General features: G+C 36.8%; 4 protein-coding genes and 1 pseudogene across 6 annotated transcripts in view; 3 read left to right on the top strand and 2 right to left on the bottom strand.

The window, feature by feature from the left end:
- Positions 1–3690, bottom strand: part of LOC103047357 (gastrula zinc finger protein XlCGF26.1) — a 311263-nt gene extending 307573 nt beyond the window's left edge. The window contains exon 1 of the mRNA XM_049482373.1: positions 3327–3690. The gene's annotated coding sequence lies outside the window, so the exon portion shown is untranslated. The remainder of the gene's footprint in view (positions 1–3326) is intronic.
- The window catches only part of LOC103034342 (zinc finger protein 239), a 196325-nt gene that overhangs the window by 142759 nt on the left and 31124 nt on the right, over positions 1–22442 (top strand). The window lies entirely within an intron of this gene.
- The window catches only part of LOC103026187 (gastrula zinc finger protein XlCGF7.1), a 239822-nt gene that overhangs the window by 195907 nt on the left and 21473 nt on the right, over positions 1–22442 (top strand). The window lies entirely within an intron of this gene.
- Positions 1–22442, top strand: part of LOC125803861 (zinc finger protein 239-like) — a 142382-nt pseudogene that overhangs the window by 111870 nt on the left and 8070 nt on the right.
- Positions 9670–21099, bottom strand: LOC111195495 (uncharacterized). Its single transcript, XM_049482457.1, has 6 exons — positions 21079–21099; positions 13907–14012; positions 13591–13823; positions 12014–12216; positions 11768–11927; positions 9670–10040 (listed from the first exon to the last, which is right to left on the bottom strand). The coding sequence occupies exons 3-6, from the start codon at positions 13811–13813 to the stop codon at positions 9886–9888; spliced, it is 741 nt and encodes a 246-aa protein (XP_049338414.1). The 5' UTR covers positions 13814–13823; positions 13907–14012; positions 21079–21099; the 3' UTR covers positions 9670–9885.

Raw genomic sequence — 22442 nt, 5'->3', positions numbered from 1 at the left:
CAAAAATATTACAAATTAGTTCTTGACAAACATATATAAAAAATATGTCCAGGGAAGGGTTCTACCACTTTGGCTAATGTTAACAAAAATGTTATTCAATTTAAGGTGCAAAAGTAAGTAAGTTAGTAAATAAGGGTAAGGTTTTTGTAAAAGTAAAATTATAGTAACGTTTTAAAACTGAAAATTCTCCTAATAAGTAGTAGATGGAATTATACTTTAGCATTTCCTGGGACAGAGTAACCAGGCCAAACCATATTAAAATTTGCAACTTTAATTTGGAACAATACATGTGGAACGAGAAGTAATCCTCTCTTGAATTGGCATCCCACTGGAAGGATCCTCACTCTCTCTACCCAAACACCAGCAGGGTGAATAATGCTGCAGCAACAGCAATTATTATTGCTGCGGCAAACCTAACTTCATGTAACATAAAATATAAGTGACTATGCAAACATTTGATTAACAACTCTTAATAAACAACAGATTATACACATAAAATCACTAGTGTCAATAGTATCATTACTTCATAAACATTCTATCATGAGGTGAGTATGTTTAGTTTTCATATTTGCCAACTTGTAATCATATTTTGAGTTCCTTTTCGGCACCCTGCACTTACAGCTGGGTAGCTCTGTGATTGGCCTCAGTGACACTTGTGTGACAAGCAAAATTATTATTATTATTATTTTTACTTTTCATGACCTGCACAACTGCTGTGCCAATCTTAAAAATTTTACCACCATGACATTGCAGAGTTTTGCACAGATACATTTTGTGTTAGTGCCACAATGTGTTAAAAAATGTTAAAAGACTTTCAGGGCATGAAATTCTGCACAACTTTTTGGTTCTTCTTGGTAAGTTCACAAGAGCTGCTGGACAAACTGGAGATAAATCATCAATACCATTGCAATACAAATGCCTTGAAATCAGGCTACCTCTGACCTCTTTAACCTTATAGGTGCTGATGTGTACACTTATCCAAAGCACACTTTGCAGCATTGATCGTCTGTCCTGCCTCTTTAATTCTCTTCAGCCCCATGCTAAAATGCACCAAGTGATTTTTCCATGTGACGCTATACATCAGAGGCCACTAATAGGCGCACCGCGGTCCGGGTCCGTACTCAGACGTTGTCCCATGCGGACCCAAACCAATAAACTACTGAGAAGGATTTAATTCTGCCGGTGTTCATTTAAATTTTTCTTGTCTTTAATGGATACATGCTTTGTGGCGCAGTAAACTCACAGACCAATCATGTGTGTTGTAAGATCACCAAACGCTCTCCTCTACCAATCAGATCTGTGCAGATTCGGAGCGCAGATTACGCACAGGCGAAGTAGGCAGTGAGAAGTTGCAGTTGGAGAATAAAGCGAGAAAGGCTAATTCAGATGGTGCGCACCAGAAAAAGAGATTAAAATACTAAATATAACTTAAAATACTAAGTATAACTTACGAACAGTAATAATATTAAATATAATACAACTGCTGTTTTTAAACAAAGCTGATTCTGAGCCTATTTAAAACAATGAATAATGTTGAAATATTCTTAATAGTATTTGTAACTGACAGAGCTATAGGCTTCTTCAGTATACAGGATATAGCACTGAATCACAACACAAGTTAAAAATGATGATGGTCCGGACCCTGACCTGAAGAAATTTTCTCTAAGTGGATCGTACTTAATTCTAATTTATTACCCCTGCTATATATCATCACATAGTCAATGTAAGCCACATAGCCAATGTAAGCTGCTGAAGAAATTTCAGAACAATATCCATAAATATGTAAAATGTTGCCATGTAGTACACTGTAGTATCTCTGCTGAAAAGATCTGGTTTGGAAGGATCTATTTTTGCTTTATTGGTTTATGTATATGCTTTAAAAACTGTTTAAATAAACAGTTCATTTTATTTCTCTTAAAATGAGGGACCAGTATTTTGTAATGTGGTACGGGACCTTCAAATGCTTTTATGTGTCATTATTCTTAATGCAACAGTGTTCCTTTAATGTGTGTGAATGTCTGAAGCACTTCTCACAGTCTGAGCAGTAATACGGTTTCTCTCCAGTGTGAATGCGCTGGTGTTTTTGGAGATTACTCTGATTATTAAAACTCCTCCCACACTCTGAGCAGTGAAACGGTTTCTCTCCAGTGTGAATACGTTGGTGTTGATGGAGACCACTCTGTTGATTAAAACTCTTCCCACAGTCTGAGCAAAGAAATGGTTTCTCTCCAGAGTGAATGAGCTGGTGTGTTCTGAAATTAATCTGTTGAGTAAAACTACTTCCACAGTCTGAGCAGTAAAACGGTTTCTCTCCGGTGTGAATGAGCTGGTGTTGTCTGAGATTATTCTGTTGAGTAAATCTCTTCCCACACTCTGAGCACTGATACGGTTTCTCTCCAGTGTGAATAAGCTGGTGTTTTCTGAGATTATTCTGTTGAGTAAAACTTTTCCCACAGTCTGAGCAGTGATATGGTTTCTCTCCAGTATGAATGCGCTGGTGTTGCTTGAGATGACTCTGTCGATTAAAACACCTCCCGCATTCTGAACAGAGAAACGCTTTCTCTCCAGTGTGAATGCTCTGGTGTTGCTGGAGATTACCCTGTGTAGTAAAGCTCTTCCCACAGTCTGAGCAGTGATGCGTGCCTGTACTTTCCTTCATTTGTTTGTGAGCTGTAGGAGAGGGCGTTTGCTTTTGAGTACTGGAGATTTGTCTGGATGCCATTTTCTCCAATTCATTCAGCAGCTTGTTTGTGAAATCTTCCGATTGTATTTGTGAATCAAAAATTCATTCACGTAGGAAAGTTGACACTGGGATCAGAATAAAACTTGGAACTGGACAGCATTCATTTCTAGAAGAAATACAAAAAAAGTATTTAGAGCTTAGGTTTCTACACATTTTGTTATGTTTTAGCTTTATTCCAAAACGGATTAAATAAAAATTCCCTCAATATTCTCAATACTCTATTCTAAAAAATTAATAAAAATGTTCTTATCGTATGTCTGATAAACTAGACAGTGGATGTCTGGAGGTGGAGACTAGCTTCAGATGCTCAGCAGCTAATAACACTTTAACCCACCAGACAAGAGAATTATTCCCCCAATAAATCACCACTCAGGGTTTGTAAGCAGCCCCTAAATCTCCTGTTCATCTTAAATAAAGCAGAATGAAAGTGTTGATCAGATATAACTAGGAGAAGATGATCCTCCAGCTCCTGGATGAAGCTGCTTGTGTGTGATGTTAAATGCTGCTCCTTCTGAATGTGTTTCTGTGTGTCTAAGAGTAAATGTAGAGCAGTGTGAAGGTGAAGAGTGGAACATCTCCATACCTGCAGCAGGTGAGCTGATGGTGTTCCTCCAGCAGAGCAGTCTGAGTACAGAGGTGTGGAGCTGCTGATCAGAGCTGGATCTTCTGCTGCTCCACTTTACTGGAGACCGGGGGAAACTCTAACCACCCTTCCATATTCACCTACAGAGAATACAGTCTTCATTTTAAACCACAGCAAACATCTGTCCAAAGCGCTGAAACTATTAGAACATGTCCAATCAATACATCACAATGACTCTGTTACTTGATCTGATTCAATACAATAAACAGCCCTGAATCCACCTTAAGCTCCAACAGTCTGCTGCTGTGTTTCTAAACTAAAGACTCCGGTTCCGCTCAGCAGTCAGTGTCGTTACAGCAGACAATCAGCTTTCAAAATAAAAGTCCTGCAGCGCTGCGAGGTTTACCTCGTTTCACTGGTACCTTTTAATGTTCAAAATCACAACACATCTCCTGTCCATCAAATACTAACTTTACTTAAGTCATTTATAAACATAGATAACAAAACTACACTCGATATTTATTTTTTCTTCGTGGAATGCATCAAATCATCATTACTTTTAGAATTTATTTATTTGTACATATTGATTTTATGTTGATTAAACATTGATTTAATGCTTTTTGACAGTCATCTATGTGTGCTTTTCTGGCTTCCAAATGTCTGTTTTATGTAGTACCAGTCAAAAGTTTGGACAAACCTCTTCTTATTAAAGTTTTCTTTCTTTTTATGATTTTTATCAGAGAAATTAATTCTATACAGGAACACAAGCAGAATTATTTAATACTTTGTAAAAAAAAAAAATAAACAAACCAGAATTTGTTTTAGAATTTGTACCTTTTAATGTTCAAAATCACAGCACATCTCCTGTCCATCAAATACTAACTTTACTTAAGTCATTTATAAACATAGATAACAAAACTACACTCGATATTTATTTTTTCTTCGTGGAATGCATCAAATCATCATTACTTTTAGAATTTATTTATTTGTACACATTGATTTTATGTTGATTAAACATTGATTTAATGCTTTTTGACAGTCATCTATGTGTGCTTTTCTGGCTTCCAAATGTCTGTTTTATGTAGTACCAGTCAAAAGTTTGGACAAACCTCTTCTTATTAAAGTTTTCTTTCTTTTTATGATTTTTATCAGAGAAATTAATTCTATACAGGAACACAAGCAGAATTATTTAATACTTTGTAAAAAAAAAAATAAACAAACCAGAATTTGTTTTATAGGTTAATCTTTGTACATTTAAGAAAAGTAGCTTTGATAACAGATATAAAGTGGCTTCATGAGGGAGAGACAACTGGAATAGTTTTCTCAGCATCTTGAATGGGTTTCTGAAGGTGCTGAACAATACTGTTGCTTTTTCTTTACATTGTAAGGTTCCAGAAAAAACTGATAGATTCTGTCATTCTTTAAACCAATAGAAACACAGAAAGACCCTACAATCCATTAAGCCAGCGAAAACACAGATCCCACCTTCGATTTAAACTAGTAAAGAGGCAGACAGGGCAACCATCCTTTAAACCAGTAGAGAAACAGAAAGTAAATCCTTTAAGCCAGTAGAAAAACAGACAAGGCATACTGTGCAAAAACAGCATACTGGACAGTATGCATTGTCTGTTCCTAGGTCTACACCTACCGTCCTTTAAACCAGTAAAGACACAAAGACCCTACCATTCTCTAAAACCATTAAAAAAACAGACAGACCATACTGTCCATTAAACAAGTAAAACACAGACAGAACCTACTGTCTTTTAAAGCAGTAGAAAATCAGACAGAGCCTACTGTATTTTAAACCAGTATAGAAACAGACAAATCTTTCTGTCCAATAAACCAGTAACACAAAAAAGAGCCTACTTTTCTTCAAACCAGTAGAAACAAAGAAAGACATTTTAACCAGTAAAAAACAGACAAGGCCTACTGTCTTATCAACCAGTAGTACACTACTGTCACAATACGTGTAATTACTCTCCCTACATTTGAGAAGATAAAAAGGCAGGAACTTTACTGAAGTCTGACACTTTTAGTACAGTGTTTGGTGGGTTTCATGTCACTGTGGGCCTCAGAGCACAGTAGTAGAGAGCAGAGTCTGATACTGCAGTAGAGGAGATCTTCAGATCCACACCGTTTTTCTCTTTGTTTATTTTTGCAGAAACTCCAGCAACTGGAGGATCAGCTTTAATCTCATGGTTAGCTTCATTGATTAAGATCAGGAACTCAGGTCTGGATCTGGAATACTGACGGTACCACAGCAGACTATCGACTAGATTAGATCCATTGTATTTGCAGGACAGGGTAACAGAACCTCCCTGTAGGACATTAACAGTGGAAGAACTTGGTTCTATTCCCTCACCAGAAGTGGAACCTGCTGGAGAGATAGAGACGTACTAAAATATGTCCTATATTAACTTACTGTTCTCCACACTGAGATAATGAGAAATACATGTTCTGTTTCAGCTTTAACTGAATCTTACCTAAAATCAGAAAAGGAAGCCACCAGTGATGAAGACGAGTCATAACTGAACAGTGGTGCTGCAGATCAGTGTTGCTCTAGTGTTTAAATGTTCATAATTCACTTCAGCTTCCCTCACTTCCCTTCTTACAGCAGCTCAGTGATACAAACCGCACCATCTGTTACAGTTCTTCTACAGTTTTAGAGAAACTCTGCCCTCTACTGGACCATTACTGTAATTATGTCTCTGTATATAAAGATACAATTATATATCTTCATCACCATGATTATTATCGTATTATGGACTCCCTATATACTCATTACTCTGGATCCTGTATTTTACTTCACTGGTAACTGTAATTAAACAATTTATTGACATCGATCACTCATAACACTCTTCACACAGCTCATCTTCAACAGTTAATATCCTGTAGTTTATCTACACCTGCAGATTTATTTATTATTAATAATTTTGGAATATAACATATAACTGTAACACCTGTAACAGACTTTTGCATTTGGAACACAGACTACACTTCAACTACCAGAAAGCATAGGCCAATAAGGACTGTACATAATTATAATATTTTATTGATTAATTGAATAAATATATTTGATGGTTGACTAATTTAACAAATCATTTATCAATTACTCTACAGGTTTCTTGTGTTTGTAAAATTATTATTTGAATCCAACTCTGAAATTATTGTCTTTGGGGCATTATTACAGTAATATTACAATTCACTCAAGCAGCTGAAATTAAATAAACACAGTATACACAGTAAACAATTGATTTTTTTGCAATACTTATTTACATATACTATTTTTATATTTAATATGCATCAAATCCGGTGTACATCTTAATTCATATCTTAAAATGTCCACATTGTCATGAATACCCCTGACTGGATGGACATATGCAGCTTTAGGAAAGAGTTTTTAAAGGAAAAACAGTTTCTATTTATTTATTTTTTATTAAAAATGTTACCTGTTCACAAATCCATACCTGTCCACATTTACAGTTTTATGATAGCCTTTAAAGTATCCTAGTGTAAATGTAAAATAAGCATTCTGCACAGCATTTAAATATAGATTCAAATAATTATTTTAGCTTTTAACCTTTACCAAACTGTACATGTTATACTTTTAAAAAATATCTCTCTTTTTACAGAATGTTCTTCTGGATAATATTATGGAGGATGAAAAATAAGCATAAATAAATAAATGCACATATAAATAAATAATTAAGCACATAAATAATTGTATAGATAAATCATTTAATTAATAAATACATTTTATTATGAACAATTACACATTTAAAATTATATCATGAATCTATTTCCATATTTTCATGCATGAACGTTCTGCATTTATTCATTTATTGATAATAAACTGTTATTTTGCTGAAGATTTAAGCATTCCGTCTTTCTATTACTCTGGGCGTCCATCAAAATAATCCAGGGGGTAGTGCACATTTGCCAACAATACACAGATAAAACGTTTTCGTACAGTGTTTGGTGGGTTTCCTGTCACTGTGGGCTGCAGAGCGCAGTAGTAGAGAGCAGAGTCTGATACTGCAGTAGAGGAGATCTCCAGATCCACACCATTTTTCTTTTCATTTACTTTTGCAGAAACTCCAGCAACTGGAGGATCAGCTTTAATCTCATGGTTAGCTTCATTGATTAAGATCAGGAACTCAGGTCTGGATCTGGAATACTGACGGTACCACAGCAGATAATCGACTTGATTAGATCCATTGTATTTGCAGGACAGGGTAACAGAACCTCCCTGTAGGACATTAACAGTGGAAGAACTTGGTTCTATTCCCTCACCAGAAGTGGAACCTGCTGGAGAGATAGAGACGTACTAAAATATGTCCTATATTAACTTACTGTTCTCCACACTGAGATAATGAGAAATACATGTTCTGTTTCAGCTTTAACTGAATCTTACCTAAAATCAGAAAAGGAAGCCACCAGTGATGAAGACGAGTCATAACTGAACAGTGGTGCTGCAGCTCAGTGTTGCTCTAGTGTTTAAATGTTCATATAATTCACTTCAGCTTCCCTCACTTCCCTCCTTACAGCAGCTCAGTGATACAAACCGCACCATCTGTTACAGTTCTTCTACAGTTTTAAAGGGAAATCTGCCCTCTACTGGACCATTACTGTAATTATGTCTCTATATATAAAGATACAATTATATATCATCATCACCATTGTCATTGTCACCGCCATCATTGTCTTTTTTATAGACAATCTACTCCTCACCAACGCCGATTAAAGCTAAATCTGGATCCTGCGCCGTGCAACAGGGTTATAAAATTAAACACAGTGTTCTTTATATTTTCTTTGTATTATTATACAAAGTATTCCAATGCAGATTTTTTTTACTTTTAAACTTTACCCAAAGGTACGTTAATTTGAAAACAATCTCTCATTTTAGGAAGTCCATAGTATTTTTCTGTATTTCTGAGCTCCGCGGTCCTCCTGAATATAAAAACTGGTAACACTTTATAATACTGTTCCATAGTTAATAGGTAACTAAGCAGGAACTAAGCAGTAACTAATTAATAGTGCTGTATTAACACCTAAATATTTTCTATTAACTACCAGGGAGTACTGAATAATTACTCAGTAGATAGTACTGAACTAATGATTATAGTAGTTCACTATTAACTCCACAATAATTACTGAGACTTACATATCTCTCAGAGAACTACTTACTAATGATGTCTTCTTTATAATAACTACTTATTAATTACTGCTCAAATCAACATTAACTACTGAAAACCCTTACATGCCACCTGGGGAACTATAGATCTAAATCAGTCTACACAAACAATTATTTGATCAGTGGTGATATTAAAGGCATATTTGAAGCCAGTGACACCATTTGTAGTAGTAGTGACATTAATTACCTTATTATCATCATTATCTTCCAAATATTAGCAACATATAGTAAAATACTACAGTGTGTTGTAACCCAGCTAGCAAAATATAGTCGGCCCAGCTCTGGCCCGATCCCAACTTGCCGGCAAAAAGTTGTAGGTCCGATTCCGGCAAGTGGACTCGGCCCGAGTCCGTTTTGAATGACTGCCCGGAGCTGGCCCGAGTGAACAGGGCCGATTCCGGCAGGTGATTTCGTGCCTACTCGTCCAGCGTCGGTCCGATTATGGGCCGCGTGTTTGAATGATGCTGGGCCAGTGCTGGCCCGAGTCCAACCTACCGGCAAAACGTCTTCAGTAATCGGTCCGACTCCCTCTCGCCGGCTCGGCTCAACTCCGTTTTGAATGACTGCCCGGATCTGGCCCGAGTGAATAGTGCCGATTGCGGCAGCCCAGTCTGCCTACTGCAGCGTGATTAATTATGAGACCTGTTACCCATTGCTCCTAATTAATGATTATTAATAATAAATTAAACCCAACGCTACTTATTAATGATTACTAATAATCCCACCCAACAACCACTGATCATTATTATTTATTAATAAAAAAACACACCCAACACTTCTTATTAATGATTACTAATAATCACACCCAACACCCATTGATCATTATTATTGATTACTAATAATACATCACACCCAACACTCCTTATTAATAATTACTAATAATCACACCCAACACCCATTCATCATTATTATATTTTATAATATTGATTGATACCCAACTCTTGATCCTTACTCTTTACTATTAATAAAATACACCCAATACAGTTGCACCATTTACTAATAATAAATCACACCCAACACCCATTACTCCTTATTAATAACTAGTAAAAAAAACACATCTAACACCTTATTTTCTATTACAAATACTGCAGGTAGATCTAAAAATGATCCCAAAATGAAGATGCTTTGTAAACACTGTTGACACATTAATTAATGTTCAGAAATAAATTATATGTTTATTATGTATGTATTAACTTGAAAAGCAGCACAGTCTGTGATCACTTTTATTGGACAAACGAAACAATTAATATTTCCAAAACACAATTCAGCTCACACTTTTCCAAAATTGATTTGAACTGCATCCTAGGTCAAAGAATGAGAAACTGTGTGAGCTATCTTGTGTGTTAATGAAGATGCAGCAATAATTTACTCTCTCTCAAATGATGTGTTGCTCGCAGCAGATTTTGCCCTTTCTTTCCGCCCACCATCTCTGTCTGGAGCAAGCTGTAACCACCTTGCTATATACTGCTCAACTTCTTTGTCAGTTGCATCTCTTGCATGTGGACACTTTCTAACAGCATCTAAAGAATGGAAGTAAATGAACAAAATTAGTTTGCTTGTAGGTTAAACAACTAATCCAAAGCTGTACCAGTGTCCAAGTCTACCTTAAAAGAGAATACTACATGAGAGCAAATACAGATGGTTCACCACAAGGTCCAAATCACTGATAAGAAGTCCAGATTAGACGTTGCCAAAAACATTAAGAAGCCAGCCCAGTTTTGGAACAGCCTTCTTTGGAAGAAAGAAGAAAATATGGAGAAGTCTTGGATAGAGCTGGGCGATTAATCGATTTTAGCGATTAATTCTAATTTACAGTTAAGTATGATGTGCTTTTATGAAAATCGATTTTCTCTGAGCCCCTCTCTCCCGTGCGCAGCCCCGCCCCTCTCCCTCCCTCCCTTACTTTGTAAAAAAAAAAAAGCCCCGCCCCACAACACTCACAGTGCAGTCTCTCACGCTCAGAGCAGACACACACCACTCCACCAACACACTGTAAATAAACTGCGCATGCCAAAAGCCACCGCTGACTGACCCCGCCCCGTATTTACAGAGCAGAAATATACATATAAGTGTCTTCAGTGTGACACGAAAAAAAAAAAAAAAAAAAAAAAAAACGAAAAAAAAAACACCCCACATAGCCTGTCACTCACCTACTCCACAGTGTCTGCCTCTTTGTAAAAAGCTATTCAACAATTTATCTATAATAGGTTTGAAAATAAAGAAAACTTAAGCTAAAAAAATATACTAAATTAAATAAAAAAAAAAACCCTGAAAAAAAAAAACATAGAATAACAGTTCCAGCTAAGTGCTGCTCTTATAATAACATTTAACAACATGGCAAAAAACTGATTTATGTAATTTACGTAAAAATAAAGTTATTTTGAGACGTGATTGTCTACTTAAAACAACAGAAGTTGTTTATTTGTTGGAGTTCATTCGTATCATTTCTAACATATTTAGGGTGTTTTTAACTCACTTTTTTCTCTCTCACAATGTTAATCCTTTACAGCTTCAAAAACATGTATTATGCAAATTAGGCAATGACGTCATTTAGTGACTTCTAGCGACTTTTTTTTTAGTAGGGGGAAAAAAATCTATTTAAATCGAAAATCAGATTCTTTTTTTTTTTAAATCAAAGATTTATTTTTGGGCCATATCGCCCAGCTCTAGTCTTGGAAGAGCTTGACACAAAGCACATCACATCCTCCGTAAAACAGTGATCGCATGGGCATGCAATGGCTTCCATTTGCACTGGGTCACTAGTGTATGGATGTGACTGAAGACAGAAGCAAAAGGATGAATTCTGAAGTGTACAGGGATTTACTTACTGCTCAGATTCAACCAAATGCAGCAAGGTTAATTAGAAGGCACTTCACACCCCCCCCCCCCAGAAAAAAAGTAAATAAAATACAAATATGGCAAAAGCTAGCCAGGAGTCCATCACCATGACCTGATCAAGCATGCACCCACAAACCAGGAGCAACTGAAGACAAATGAAGTTATGTCTGTGGGTTCATGCCTATTCATAAATTAACATTAGATTTAATTTGTTCAATTTCTTTTGAGCACCTGAAATGAGGAGGCTTTGCAGAAAAATGGTTGCCATTTCGAAATGTTTCATAGGAGACATTGGTTCATATTTTTTTTCTCTTATGCAATTAAAAACAAACAAAACAACATTCAAACCCTAAAATAAAATAGAAGATTAAAAAACAAGAAATTATGAACTATAAAACACATTACTTACTAAGAACAACTCCTTTGATGGAAAGACTTTTAAAGGCCAGTTTCCGGTTAGCTCCACTCCAGTTGATCTCCTTTGCCAAGGAGTTTGTTAAAAGTGTAGACATGGCCCTCCATACAGTCTCTTTTGTATTGACTCCACCAGTAAACCCGAGATATGTTGTCTGGAAAGGCAAAAGAATGAGAAAAAGTGAAAATGAAAAGCTGCATGTGCAGATGTATCATTCTTGAACAGGACAAATCTACACACCAACTTGTTCTTCTGTTCTGGTCTAACCCTGATTTGCTCATCTAAGTCTTTCAGTTCTTGAATGGATGCCAGAGGAAGACCAAGGTCTGTCACATCAGGAATGTTTGTGGGCCCACCACTTCCAAGCTTAAGCACATGAGCAAGGAGGAATTTCTGCTGCTCCTTTAAAGTTTCCAAAGAAACAAGGATTTCTCGTAATATAGCTGCAGGGACAAAGACAAGCAAAGTCAAAAGCAGGACATTTATTGAGAGACAGCCTTTCTTAGATATACAGTCACTATTGTTTAGGTAAACTGAGTTAAATTTATTTCTTTAAGTTACAAAGCAGTTTACAAATGATTTCATTTATTAAGCAAAAAAATCTATCTGGAAATAAATCTGGAAAAATAAATCAATGGCGAGTCCTTAAAAAAAAAAAAAAAATGCTGAACCTTTTTCAGAGAACATGGAGCACACTGTACCAGTTTTCTTCCCACAGGCAGTTCCAGACTAACATGTGTCATCTTCTGAGACTGTAGTGCTAATTAAAATGAGCAGTAGCAATGTGAAGTGCCACTACTGAACTAAACACAAATATTTAGAGCAGACACACACACACTTAAACCTGAAAGGAGGAATCACCAACCAGCTCATTCACATGTATGAGAATGGCCTGACAACATTTGAGACCAGATTTTAAAAAATGACAAATAGTTTCTTTAATAAGATCCACGCTTTTCCAAAAGCAATTTGATTCATTTTTTGTGTAGACCTTGTTTTTACTTGAAGAGGGGGAAGAAAATGACTAAAATATTACAAAAATGTTAACCATTTTAGTCAAAAGACTAAGGCTGAAACTAAATCAGTCACCTGTGGAAATTAACAATATGCCATACACACATATGCCATACAATTATTATAGTTGCACCACACTGTTCACCATTATATCCAAATCACAAACCAGCTATGCATTAAAACACATCAACATGAACCACATTCCAGTTAGACATTGCTGCACACCATGAATATGAGAGCTAGGTTGCAGATCTGCTCGGCCGCAGTACTGGTGGACAGATTTAAGTTTTTTTCAAAACACTGCGTTTCTGATGCAAGATATGCATCTTTCAGTAAATGGCTGCCCTGTGTCACAGTGAGCTTACCACAAACCTCATTTATCTAGACTTTACTTGCTCTGTGTGGCAATAAGGACCGCACAGATGAGCAACCAGACACTCCCGTACAGAGCACACTGAGCTTCTTGAGATTTGACAAAATTGTTGTTTTTTTTTGTTACCATGAACTGTGAGCGCTAGCTCATGTGTGTTAAACAGGTAGAAGTGGTGGAATGTTGAGCTGAAAGAGACCAATTGTGCTGAGCTCACTTTTTGAAGATTGAGATTTTTGTTGTTATTTACTTTTTTATTTCGTTACATTATTATTTTATACAAAATAAGGGACTTGGTAGGTTATAGTTTTGAGAAACAGAAACATTTATAGATTATTCTGTTTCTACTGAATGTATTTTATTGCAGTTATTTATTGTTGAAATTAATTTAAAAAAATTTAGGCAACTACCCGATACCAACAAACAAACTTACCAGAAGTATCAGAATCTACCATGCCAAAGTTACTCGCAGGTCTGGTTTGCTGTCCAATATTCTCCCTAGAGTCAGTGGATCTGAAGATTTTGGGTGGTGGTTGTGGCACAGATGGTGCTGCTGGAATAGGTGCACTGCTTTCACTAGCCCCAACTTCTACATTTCTTCTTTTTCTAAAAATAGGTGATTCCAACTCATCCTCACTGCCACTAGAGATAAACATTTTTGAACCACTGAAAAAGAAACAGAAGCAAACAGAGTTTATGTTTAGAACAGAAATCTCACTCTTCCTCACTTCAATTTCTAAATATCTTACCGATTCTTTCGTTTAAAGTAGGCTGGGCGGTCATCATTTTCATCAGACTGCAAATCTGAGGTCACTGCTGCCCGTGGCAACTTTGCACGTGCATCTTGATATGTTACTGTTAAAAGAGCAAATGTTTTAATTAACAGTTTGTATGAATCCCAAACAGTACACAACCTAATGCAGATAATACATCTAAATTGATCTTTTAGTCTCATGATTAATATTTATAGGTCAGGCCCTTAACAAAAGATTCTAGCTTCCTCCAGCACCAACTCACAACAATGTGATATTTTGCCATTTTTACTTTAAACAAGAAAAGTAAAGTTTGTATGACATATCGTTACCAAAAGTTACTTAAATTGCTGGTTTTAGCTTAAAAACTGGCATTTGAAAATGTTTATAGAAAAGTGTGTAGAATATAAATAAGAGAAATAGAACAAGAGTACATTTTCCAAGCCAACTTAAGACATTTAAATTTATATATACCCTCTGTGCAAAGCACCCTAATCTCAAAACTCTTCCAGCTGTCACCAGGAATCTCTTGCCGACAAATGGCTTGCCTGATCCTGCCTACTGATTTGTATGATGGCCAAAGACAGGAATTATTTTTCACCCAAGAGTCTGGTACAACCTCAACTTCAGATGATTCCCTAAACTCAACAATATGAAACATTCTGTAAAAACATGGGGGAGGGGGGCACAACAATATGTAATTAGCTTAATTTAATTATATAAGTGAGTACAAAAGCAGTTAACACCATATTTTTATGTAACAGTGGTTATGTGAATAATGCAAGTCTCCCAAGGTGGTGGTTGCCAACAAAGTTACACTCGTGACATTGCTTGCAAATCTAGCAAGGTTATATTGTACACAAACACCAACCCTTATGCACACACTTAATTTCCACATGGGACTGATTCTTCTTACAAATGACTGCCCAGAACCCTGGCAGTCCCACACTATACATATAGTGTTTCATACCTCCTGAAAACCAGGTCTGTGCTAAAAGAAAATTACGTAAATGACTGAGGGAGTCTGGGCTCAGAGAGGGGACATCTACAGTTAGCCCACTTCAACCTCAAAGTTCACACTTAAGAACTGGTTAGCAACAAGCATCATGACTGTAAAAGCCCTCATTCTAAGAGACAGAAGATCGGTCTACTGTGACTATGTGTGTGTCGGTGACCTGCCCACAGACACTGCAAATAAGTGACTTGCCTACAAGATCTTTGGCATGGCTGAGATGCTCATTTCAGCACTGTCCTGGCCATCATGAGGTATAAAACTTACCTGTTTACTACTGGAATTTAGTGGTGTAACGGATCACAAATCTTACATATCAGAACAGCTACAAATTGCAAGTCACAGATTGTTTTTCAGATCAGAATAAAATATAAAGTATGAAATTTAAAAATATCTAAATCTGTAGTTAGAGTGATATTTGTTTTGGGATTCTCATAATATACTTATGCTCTTGGAGAGTTGATGCATACTGTAGTGACAGCAGGAGCTTGCAGCTTAATTTAAAAAATATATATATATATTGGTGTACAATATTTCCTGTCTCATTACACATATACATATGTATACACATATCTCTCTCTCACACACACACACACACACACACACACACACACACACACACACACGATTCAAGCAAGTTTGACACATATATATATATATATTTTTTTTTATCTTGTTCACAATCTGTGCTTTCTCTTTTTAAAATCATAATGATAACCAAAAACACTCAAATAACCCTGAGCAGAAGTTTCTACCCTGGTGATTAGTGACTGATAACATGCATAGAACTTGACAAAAATGGGTTTGAATGGCTACAAAAAGCTAACATCCTCATTTGTGTCCTATTTGCTTGTAACCAATGTGTGTGCATTAAAGCTAAGATTTTTTGGGATCCAGACAGGCTCTTTGACATTTCTGGATTGTGAGACATTTCTGGATTGTGAGACATTTCTGGATTGTGAGTCATAAGGAAAGCAAAATAATTTAATGAATATATGGGAAAAGATAGTTAAACTGTATAAAACAGGAAAGGGATACAAAAAGATATCCAAGGAATTGATAATGCCAGTCAGCAGTGCTCAAACTGTGATTAACAGATTGAAAATCAAGGTCTCTGAAAAACCAAAACCAAACACTTTGGCCACAACTGCCAGGAAAATGGTTCGGGATGCAAAGAAAAACCTAAAAATAACAACAATTGAAATACAGGACTCTCTGAAAACTAGCGGTGTGGCTGATGCACAATAAGGAGGCACTTGAAGAAAAACGGGCTGCATGGTCAAGTGACCAGAAAAAAGCTATATACTGTGCCAATGCCACAGAGTATTTCACATACAGTATGCCAAACAGCACAGAGACAAGCCTCAAAACGTGGAGTTATGTCCATAACTAAATTTTGGGAGATGATCCACGCCCTAATTCCTCCCATTTCCTTCCCTATTTAAACCATCACTTCCCCTCTACCTGCTCGTTGAACAACCTCGCACCCACCTCCTCCCCATCTTCCTCCTTCTTTAATTGTATTCCTCATTTCTCATGTTTCTCTTCGTACGAGGGGGGGGGGGGGGCTTCAGTTTCACGCTTTACAGTGAAGCTGCCCCGAACTCCACCCCAAATACTCTGAGTTCGCTCCCCCCCTTTTCTTCTTCTCTGCCCAGTCAAGGGCGTGGGTCAATAATGAATAATTCTTGATTAAAGTAATTTGGAGTGATTAGACCAAAATCTAGCATTACATGTGGAGTGGTGTCAACTAGGTATATGATGATCGCTAATGTTTTAGGGTGTGTGAGCTACAAAGGCACAGGAAATTTGGTCAAATTTGAAGAGGAAGATGAATGCAGCATGTTATCAGCAAATACTGGAGGTAAATGAGCAGAAGAATGGGCAGCTTTACCATCTGAGAAAATAAAGACCCTCATCCACAGCTACCACAAAAAAGCTGTCATGGATGTCATGGATGGGGCAATACATGGTATTAAGAACTGGGGTATGTGAAATTTTGATCAAGGTTATTTGGATGTTTTTGGTTATGATTTAAAAAGAGAAAACAGTGAGTCTACACCACAAGCGTAACTTTATCATGAGTTTAAAAAAGTTTGTGTGTTATAATTCATATTCTCTAAAAAAAAAAAAAAAAAAAGGCAAGGAAAGCAAAAATCCTACTGGGGTATGTAAAGCCTTTACAAAAATGAACTTCATTTATTTGTTTACCTATCTACCAACCTATCAAACTGATCTGTGGTTCACCTGTGTTGCATCCCGTGATTATCTGTGGACCGTTACACCCCTAAAACCTTAAAATTAGAAGATGTGGGAGACATGGTAATATTTTATCAAAATTAAGTTTTAATACTTACATTCTGTAAGTATAATACAAAGGAGCATATAAATATTTTATTTCAATGGCAGAAGATTCTGTATATAAACCACTACACTAAGTTAAGGTTAAGGGCAAGGTTGGGCAGTATAACAGTAATTATGTATTAAAACATTTTAAAAGTATCTTAAATATGAAGGTCTTGGCATGCCAATTTTCTGCTCTGTGTCTTGCTAATAAAGGCCAAAGTAGCTTATTTATTTATGTGCCTTTAAGATTGCCACAGAATGGGGGCACTCTGATAAATTATGCTTCTCTCTGACAACAGTTGGGGATAAACACAGGGCCAAAGTAGTTGTAAGATTGTGTGCTCTTCAAATCAAAGACAAAGCCACTTATTAGGCAGTATAACAGTAAGACCATATACCGCTGTATTGAAATATCTTTAACAGGTTTTAAGCTTTTTCTTATAAAAATGTGCCATTTAACTGAAACACAATCTTTGTTGTGATGTTAGATGTTAGCTAGTGAAATCTAATATCTGTTCATCCAGTTGCTGAATCACACTCATCTAAACGTTTATTAGTGGAGTTTCTTTGTGTTTCTTATTAATAATAATTATTAATAGTGGTGTTTTAGTGTGTTCTGCGGTGAACAGAATGATAAATGCTAACTAGCTATCATACTAGCTAGCTGACTGACTGAAGTCCTCTGATTAGCAGGGCTAAACATTTAATCATAAATTACTGGAACGTGTATACTTCACTTACTGTGTAAACAAACAGAACTCTGTATTTGATATTTTTTCTGTCTAAAAATAACCCAGAATGTGACTGTATTACAGCCACATAATCACAGACTTGTGTGGCTTATGCAAATCCCTGCTTCTGGTAACAAAAAATTAGAAACTGGCAAACCCTAACAGGAGTAATGGAATAGTGTTTAAGAATTTGTCAGTACCAATGCATTTTGTCTGCATGCCAAACAAACTAAGTCAATCATTAAATTGTCTAATTATCATGATTACCATGTCACCCACTCCTACTATTAGTGAATGTCCGTTATATGCAAGAACATATTTAAAAGATCAAACAAAAGCACAACAAAATGTATGATAAACACTGCTTTTACATTAGTTTACAGCACTCACCCTTCTACTTTCCAAACCGCATCAACCAGACCAAAAACACTGCTCCTGCTCCATGTGTGGAAGTGGGAGTTTTATAACACCCCCATGATCCCTCAAAGGCACGATCAATAAAATAATTAAGACTTGGTGTACTAATTACAACTCTCCAGTAAATAAGTGACGCAAATAAATACATGCCACAAGTCTGTTGCTCAAGATTTGAAAAGTAGCAGTTTGTTCTTTAAGGATTTGACAGGCACAAAAACATAAGATTGCAGCAATAGGAGACTATTACTAGCAGCAACAGAAACAAAACTGGCCAAACAAAATAATTAACTAATTTAAAGAATTCCAAAACTTAGTAAGCCGATATCTAGTTTAGTTTGAGCAGCTCCAACTCTAGTCCTTTCTAGCCTTCAGAGGCTTACCAGGCTCGAGGCGACTTTAAACACCTCTCATAACACTTAGCCCCTAAAGGCAAGATGCTTGAGTGTGTACCCGCTACAGAGTAATTACTCCACCTGGGATTACCTCCAAAAAAAAAAAGAAAAAAAAAAAGAAAAAGAAAAATAAACCAAAATAACAACCAAGTGTTCTGATGGAAAAGTCGGCAACCAACTCAGCAGGAACACACTAACTTAGCATTACTGTAAATGTAATAAAGGAATGCCAACAAACTTGTCTTTAAAGGGCAAAAGCACATATTTTCTAACATTTACATCAAACTTAAGGACTTTCAGGTCACTTGATAGATTAGACAGAAGATATGTGCCATAAACCTGAGAGTCAATGGGATACTCATAAAATGCACCAACACATCTAAACTCTTTATAGACCAAGTAACAGTCACTACTAACCTTTACTACATTTTGGACAAGCCCAATGGTCTCATCACATTTAAAGCAGTTATCCCCTTCTGTGACTTTCAGACAGAAATCACAAGATATGATCTCTTTATACTCAAGGACAGCTTCTGAAGTAAAGAGGGGAACAGGTCCATTGTGGTGCTGTTTTCTTGGGTACCAACCAGAGAGCAGTTCAACTGTACCTAATGAAGTCCTATGGGTCATTTCTGCTACACGGCGAATAATCTGCGCCACAGGGAACTGTGGCCTTCTAATCATTTTTTTAATCTGTCCAAGGCAATTTTCAAAAGGAAATCCAGAAATGACATCAAGATGACCATGCCTTTTCACATCATCACACAGATGGACCAAACCATGCACGTTGTACACTAACTGTTCCTTTCCATAAAGTTGTCCAAAGTGTTCCACAAATGAAATGAGAAGAGTTTTTGCAAAGTCACACAGTGGAGCACTGACAGAAGGACTGGCTAACACAGATATAGCAACAGAAAGTAGAAGGAAGTTTTGGTAAACAGGTGTGCTCAAAACATCAAAAAGGACTACAACACCTGTGTAGAGCAAGAACTGTCTCAGTTCTGTGGCCTTCCACCTGTTTCTTTCTGCCACACTTCGAGGCTTGCGAGCAAATTCACAGGGGGTGTGGTTCTGTAGAGCAACAAGATTTTCAGACAGTGTCTTGACTTTCTGTGCTGGTAGGCGAATTCTGAGCGGGCCACAAATCCAAAGATCTAGTAAGCGGCGCATTACACCTAGACAAACTAAATGCATGTAATCATGCGGGAAACCTGAGACCATTTCTAAGCCAGTTTCAACCAATGGAGAAGTGGTCAGGTGATGGTCTTCATCATGCATTTCTGAGAAGGATTCATCTGTTCTAAGAACAGAACTGGTTTCAGGGAAAGTCATGCGGTTCTGAATGTAAATGCCACTCTGTATGCACTTATCACAACCGCTATAGCCACTGTGACTTTTGATTCCTTTAATGTAAGCTCGTGCTGGGGCATCACAAATTACTGTGTCTATTTGGAGGAAAAATTGCTTCCCATTAAAAATAAAACCAGATTTCAAAGATTTGGCTTCAGTGACAAGGTCTTTCAGATAGTCTGAGAGAGAGGTTGGTTTGGAGGTACCTGCAAAAATGCCAATAATGAAAGGTTTTTTGTGCAGTTCTTGTATTTTTCCAAGGATTGGCCAAAGCTGCATGTTTGTGCTTTTGTGAAGTGGAAGCCCATCAAAATTTAATTGCAACTTTAACACATGTTTACTTGGAATTTTCTGCCAAGCCCCTTGTAGAATTCCAAATATTGAGTTAAGAATGCCAAAGTAAAAGTAAGTACCCCCTCCAATGTTTTCTACTTTGTAGTCATTGGGTGTTTTAAGTAGTGTTCTGGCATCTTTTGGCAAAGTTGGGTGAAAAGGTCTCAACACAGACAACAGTGCAGTAAGTGCTGCCGAAGTCACACCAAATTCTAGCGCCCAATTCACTAAAGAGCTCTGAAGTACCTGTTCAGGATTCTCCTCTAAAGTCTCCTCTACCTCTAAATCTGAACCATTACAATCCAATTCTGCCACTGCATCATAGTAAGGCAAGTAAACGTCATTGTCTTCCATTTCCTCAAACACCTGACTGACAAATGGTGAGTCAGACTGTTCAGGAATAGGACAGTCAGGCTCCAGATTGAAGGACTGCAGAAGTTTATCTGCACGTGCCACAGATTTTCGTCTGAGATTGGAGTTGGAAATGTAGTGTTCATAGTTCTCCATCCTGAACTGACCACACTAACAATCTTAACAACCTGGCACCTGCACTAATTATGAGTTAATGTGTATTAAATGTATACAGACCTATGTGGGGTGTTTGTGGTGGTGCCTAAAAAAAATAGAAGTAGAAAATTAGTACCTGGGAATGTCTTCACCTACACAAAAACAAGAAACTACAAAGATGTGTTGTGTGTGCAAGCCAGAGTTGCAAAATGTACTGAACATTAGCATTCGATAATTTCAATTCTGTATATAACATAATTACTTCAACTGATTCTAATTAGCACACACAAAATGTTTCACTTATTCAGAATACATATACAGTTGCTTTATGCTGCCACCGGCAACTGAGTCAGTGTTCTAAAAAAGTGGAAAAAAAAAAAAAAAAGTGAATCAATTTGCACATGCCAATTTGACTCGGGCAAGACTTGCCCTCTCTCAGTAAGAAGAATAGAATGTGCACCTGTAACCTTTACACTAAAATACATGTGTGATTAAACTAACATTATATTTCTGATCATTTCGGATCAGTGATCCATTTTCCAATCCTTTCAAAATTACAAGATCGTATTGGGGACACCCCTAACCCTGACCTTGCAAGAAGTAGTCAAAAGGTTAGTGGAGTTAAAAGATACACTTGGAAGCTTTACTAGTGATTGCTAATCCAATTGTAAGATTTGGGGATAAGCCAATTAGCAAACTTGTCATGTGAACTCGAGAAGATATTTTTTTCACATTTTCATCACACATTGGATATCAGGCACATAACCTGCTTAATCAAATATTGATTAAATACTGAATGTGGGTAATTTAAAATGGTAAAATGTTGGTTATTAAAACAGCAACAACTGTTCTCCATCTAGCTTATGCAGAACTTAATTTCTGCCACCTTAAACTGCGCATGGACAACGCAAGCAATAAAATTGCTCTCCCTCCCGTGCAGGGGATGAGCTGCTGGCAATGTGCATGCCAGCTAATAGGTAGGCGGGACCAGTGACTGTTCTTGTGCTGATCTGTGTTGTTTAGCAAACCAGTATAAACAATATATTGGGATTTATTGGGTTCATAACACATCCCTACCACAGCCTTTATATATATATATTTTTTTTAATCGTAGCAATTACTGAGCAACAGATTGTTTTAGCTTTTTTAAAGGGAAATTGTAGTGTAAAAATACAGATTACTGACAGACACTGACCAATAAAAGTAAACAATATATTGGACTTTATTTATCCACTAAAAGGTTCATAACCCTGCAAAAGCCTCAAATTATGTGGTGTGTAACCTTATTTCAATTAAAAGAATGTATATGGTGATTTAAATGTGCGACAAGCTTTAGAAAACGCCACACTTCTGCCATTCATTTCCCAGCTTAGCCTGTAGATGTGGTTTAAAAGTGGAGTTTTAGTCACTCTACAAGTTTGTCCAAGGTGCTGCCTTTTTATGAT

Source organism: Astyanax mexicanus, chromosome 8, assembly GCF_023375975.1.
Source record: "Astyanax mexicanus isolate ESR-SI-001 chromosome 8, AstMex3_surface, whole genome shotgun sequence".
NCBI classification, from domain to species: domain Eukaryota; kingdom Metazoa; phylum Chordata; class Actinopteri; order Characiformes; family Acestrorhamphidae; genus Astyanax; species Astyanax mexicanus.
The sequence above is the reverse complement of the archived record's forward strand: the minus strand, read 5'-3'. Positions and strand labels throughout refer to the sequence as shown.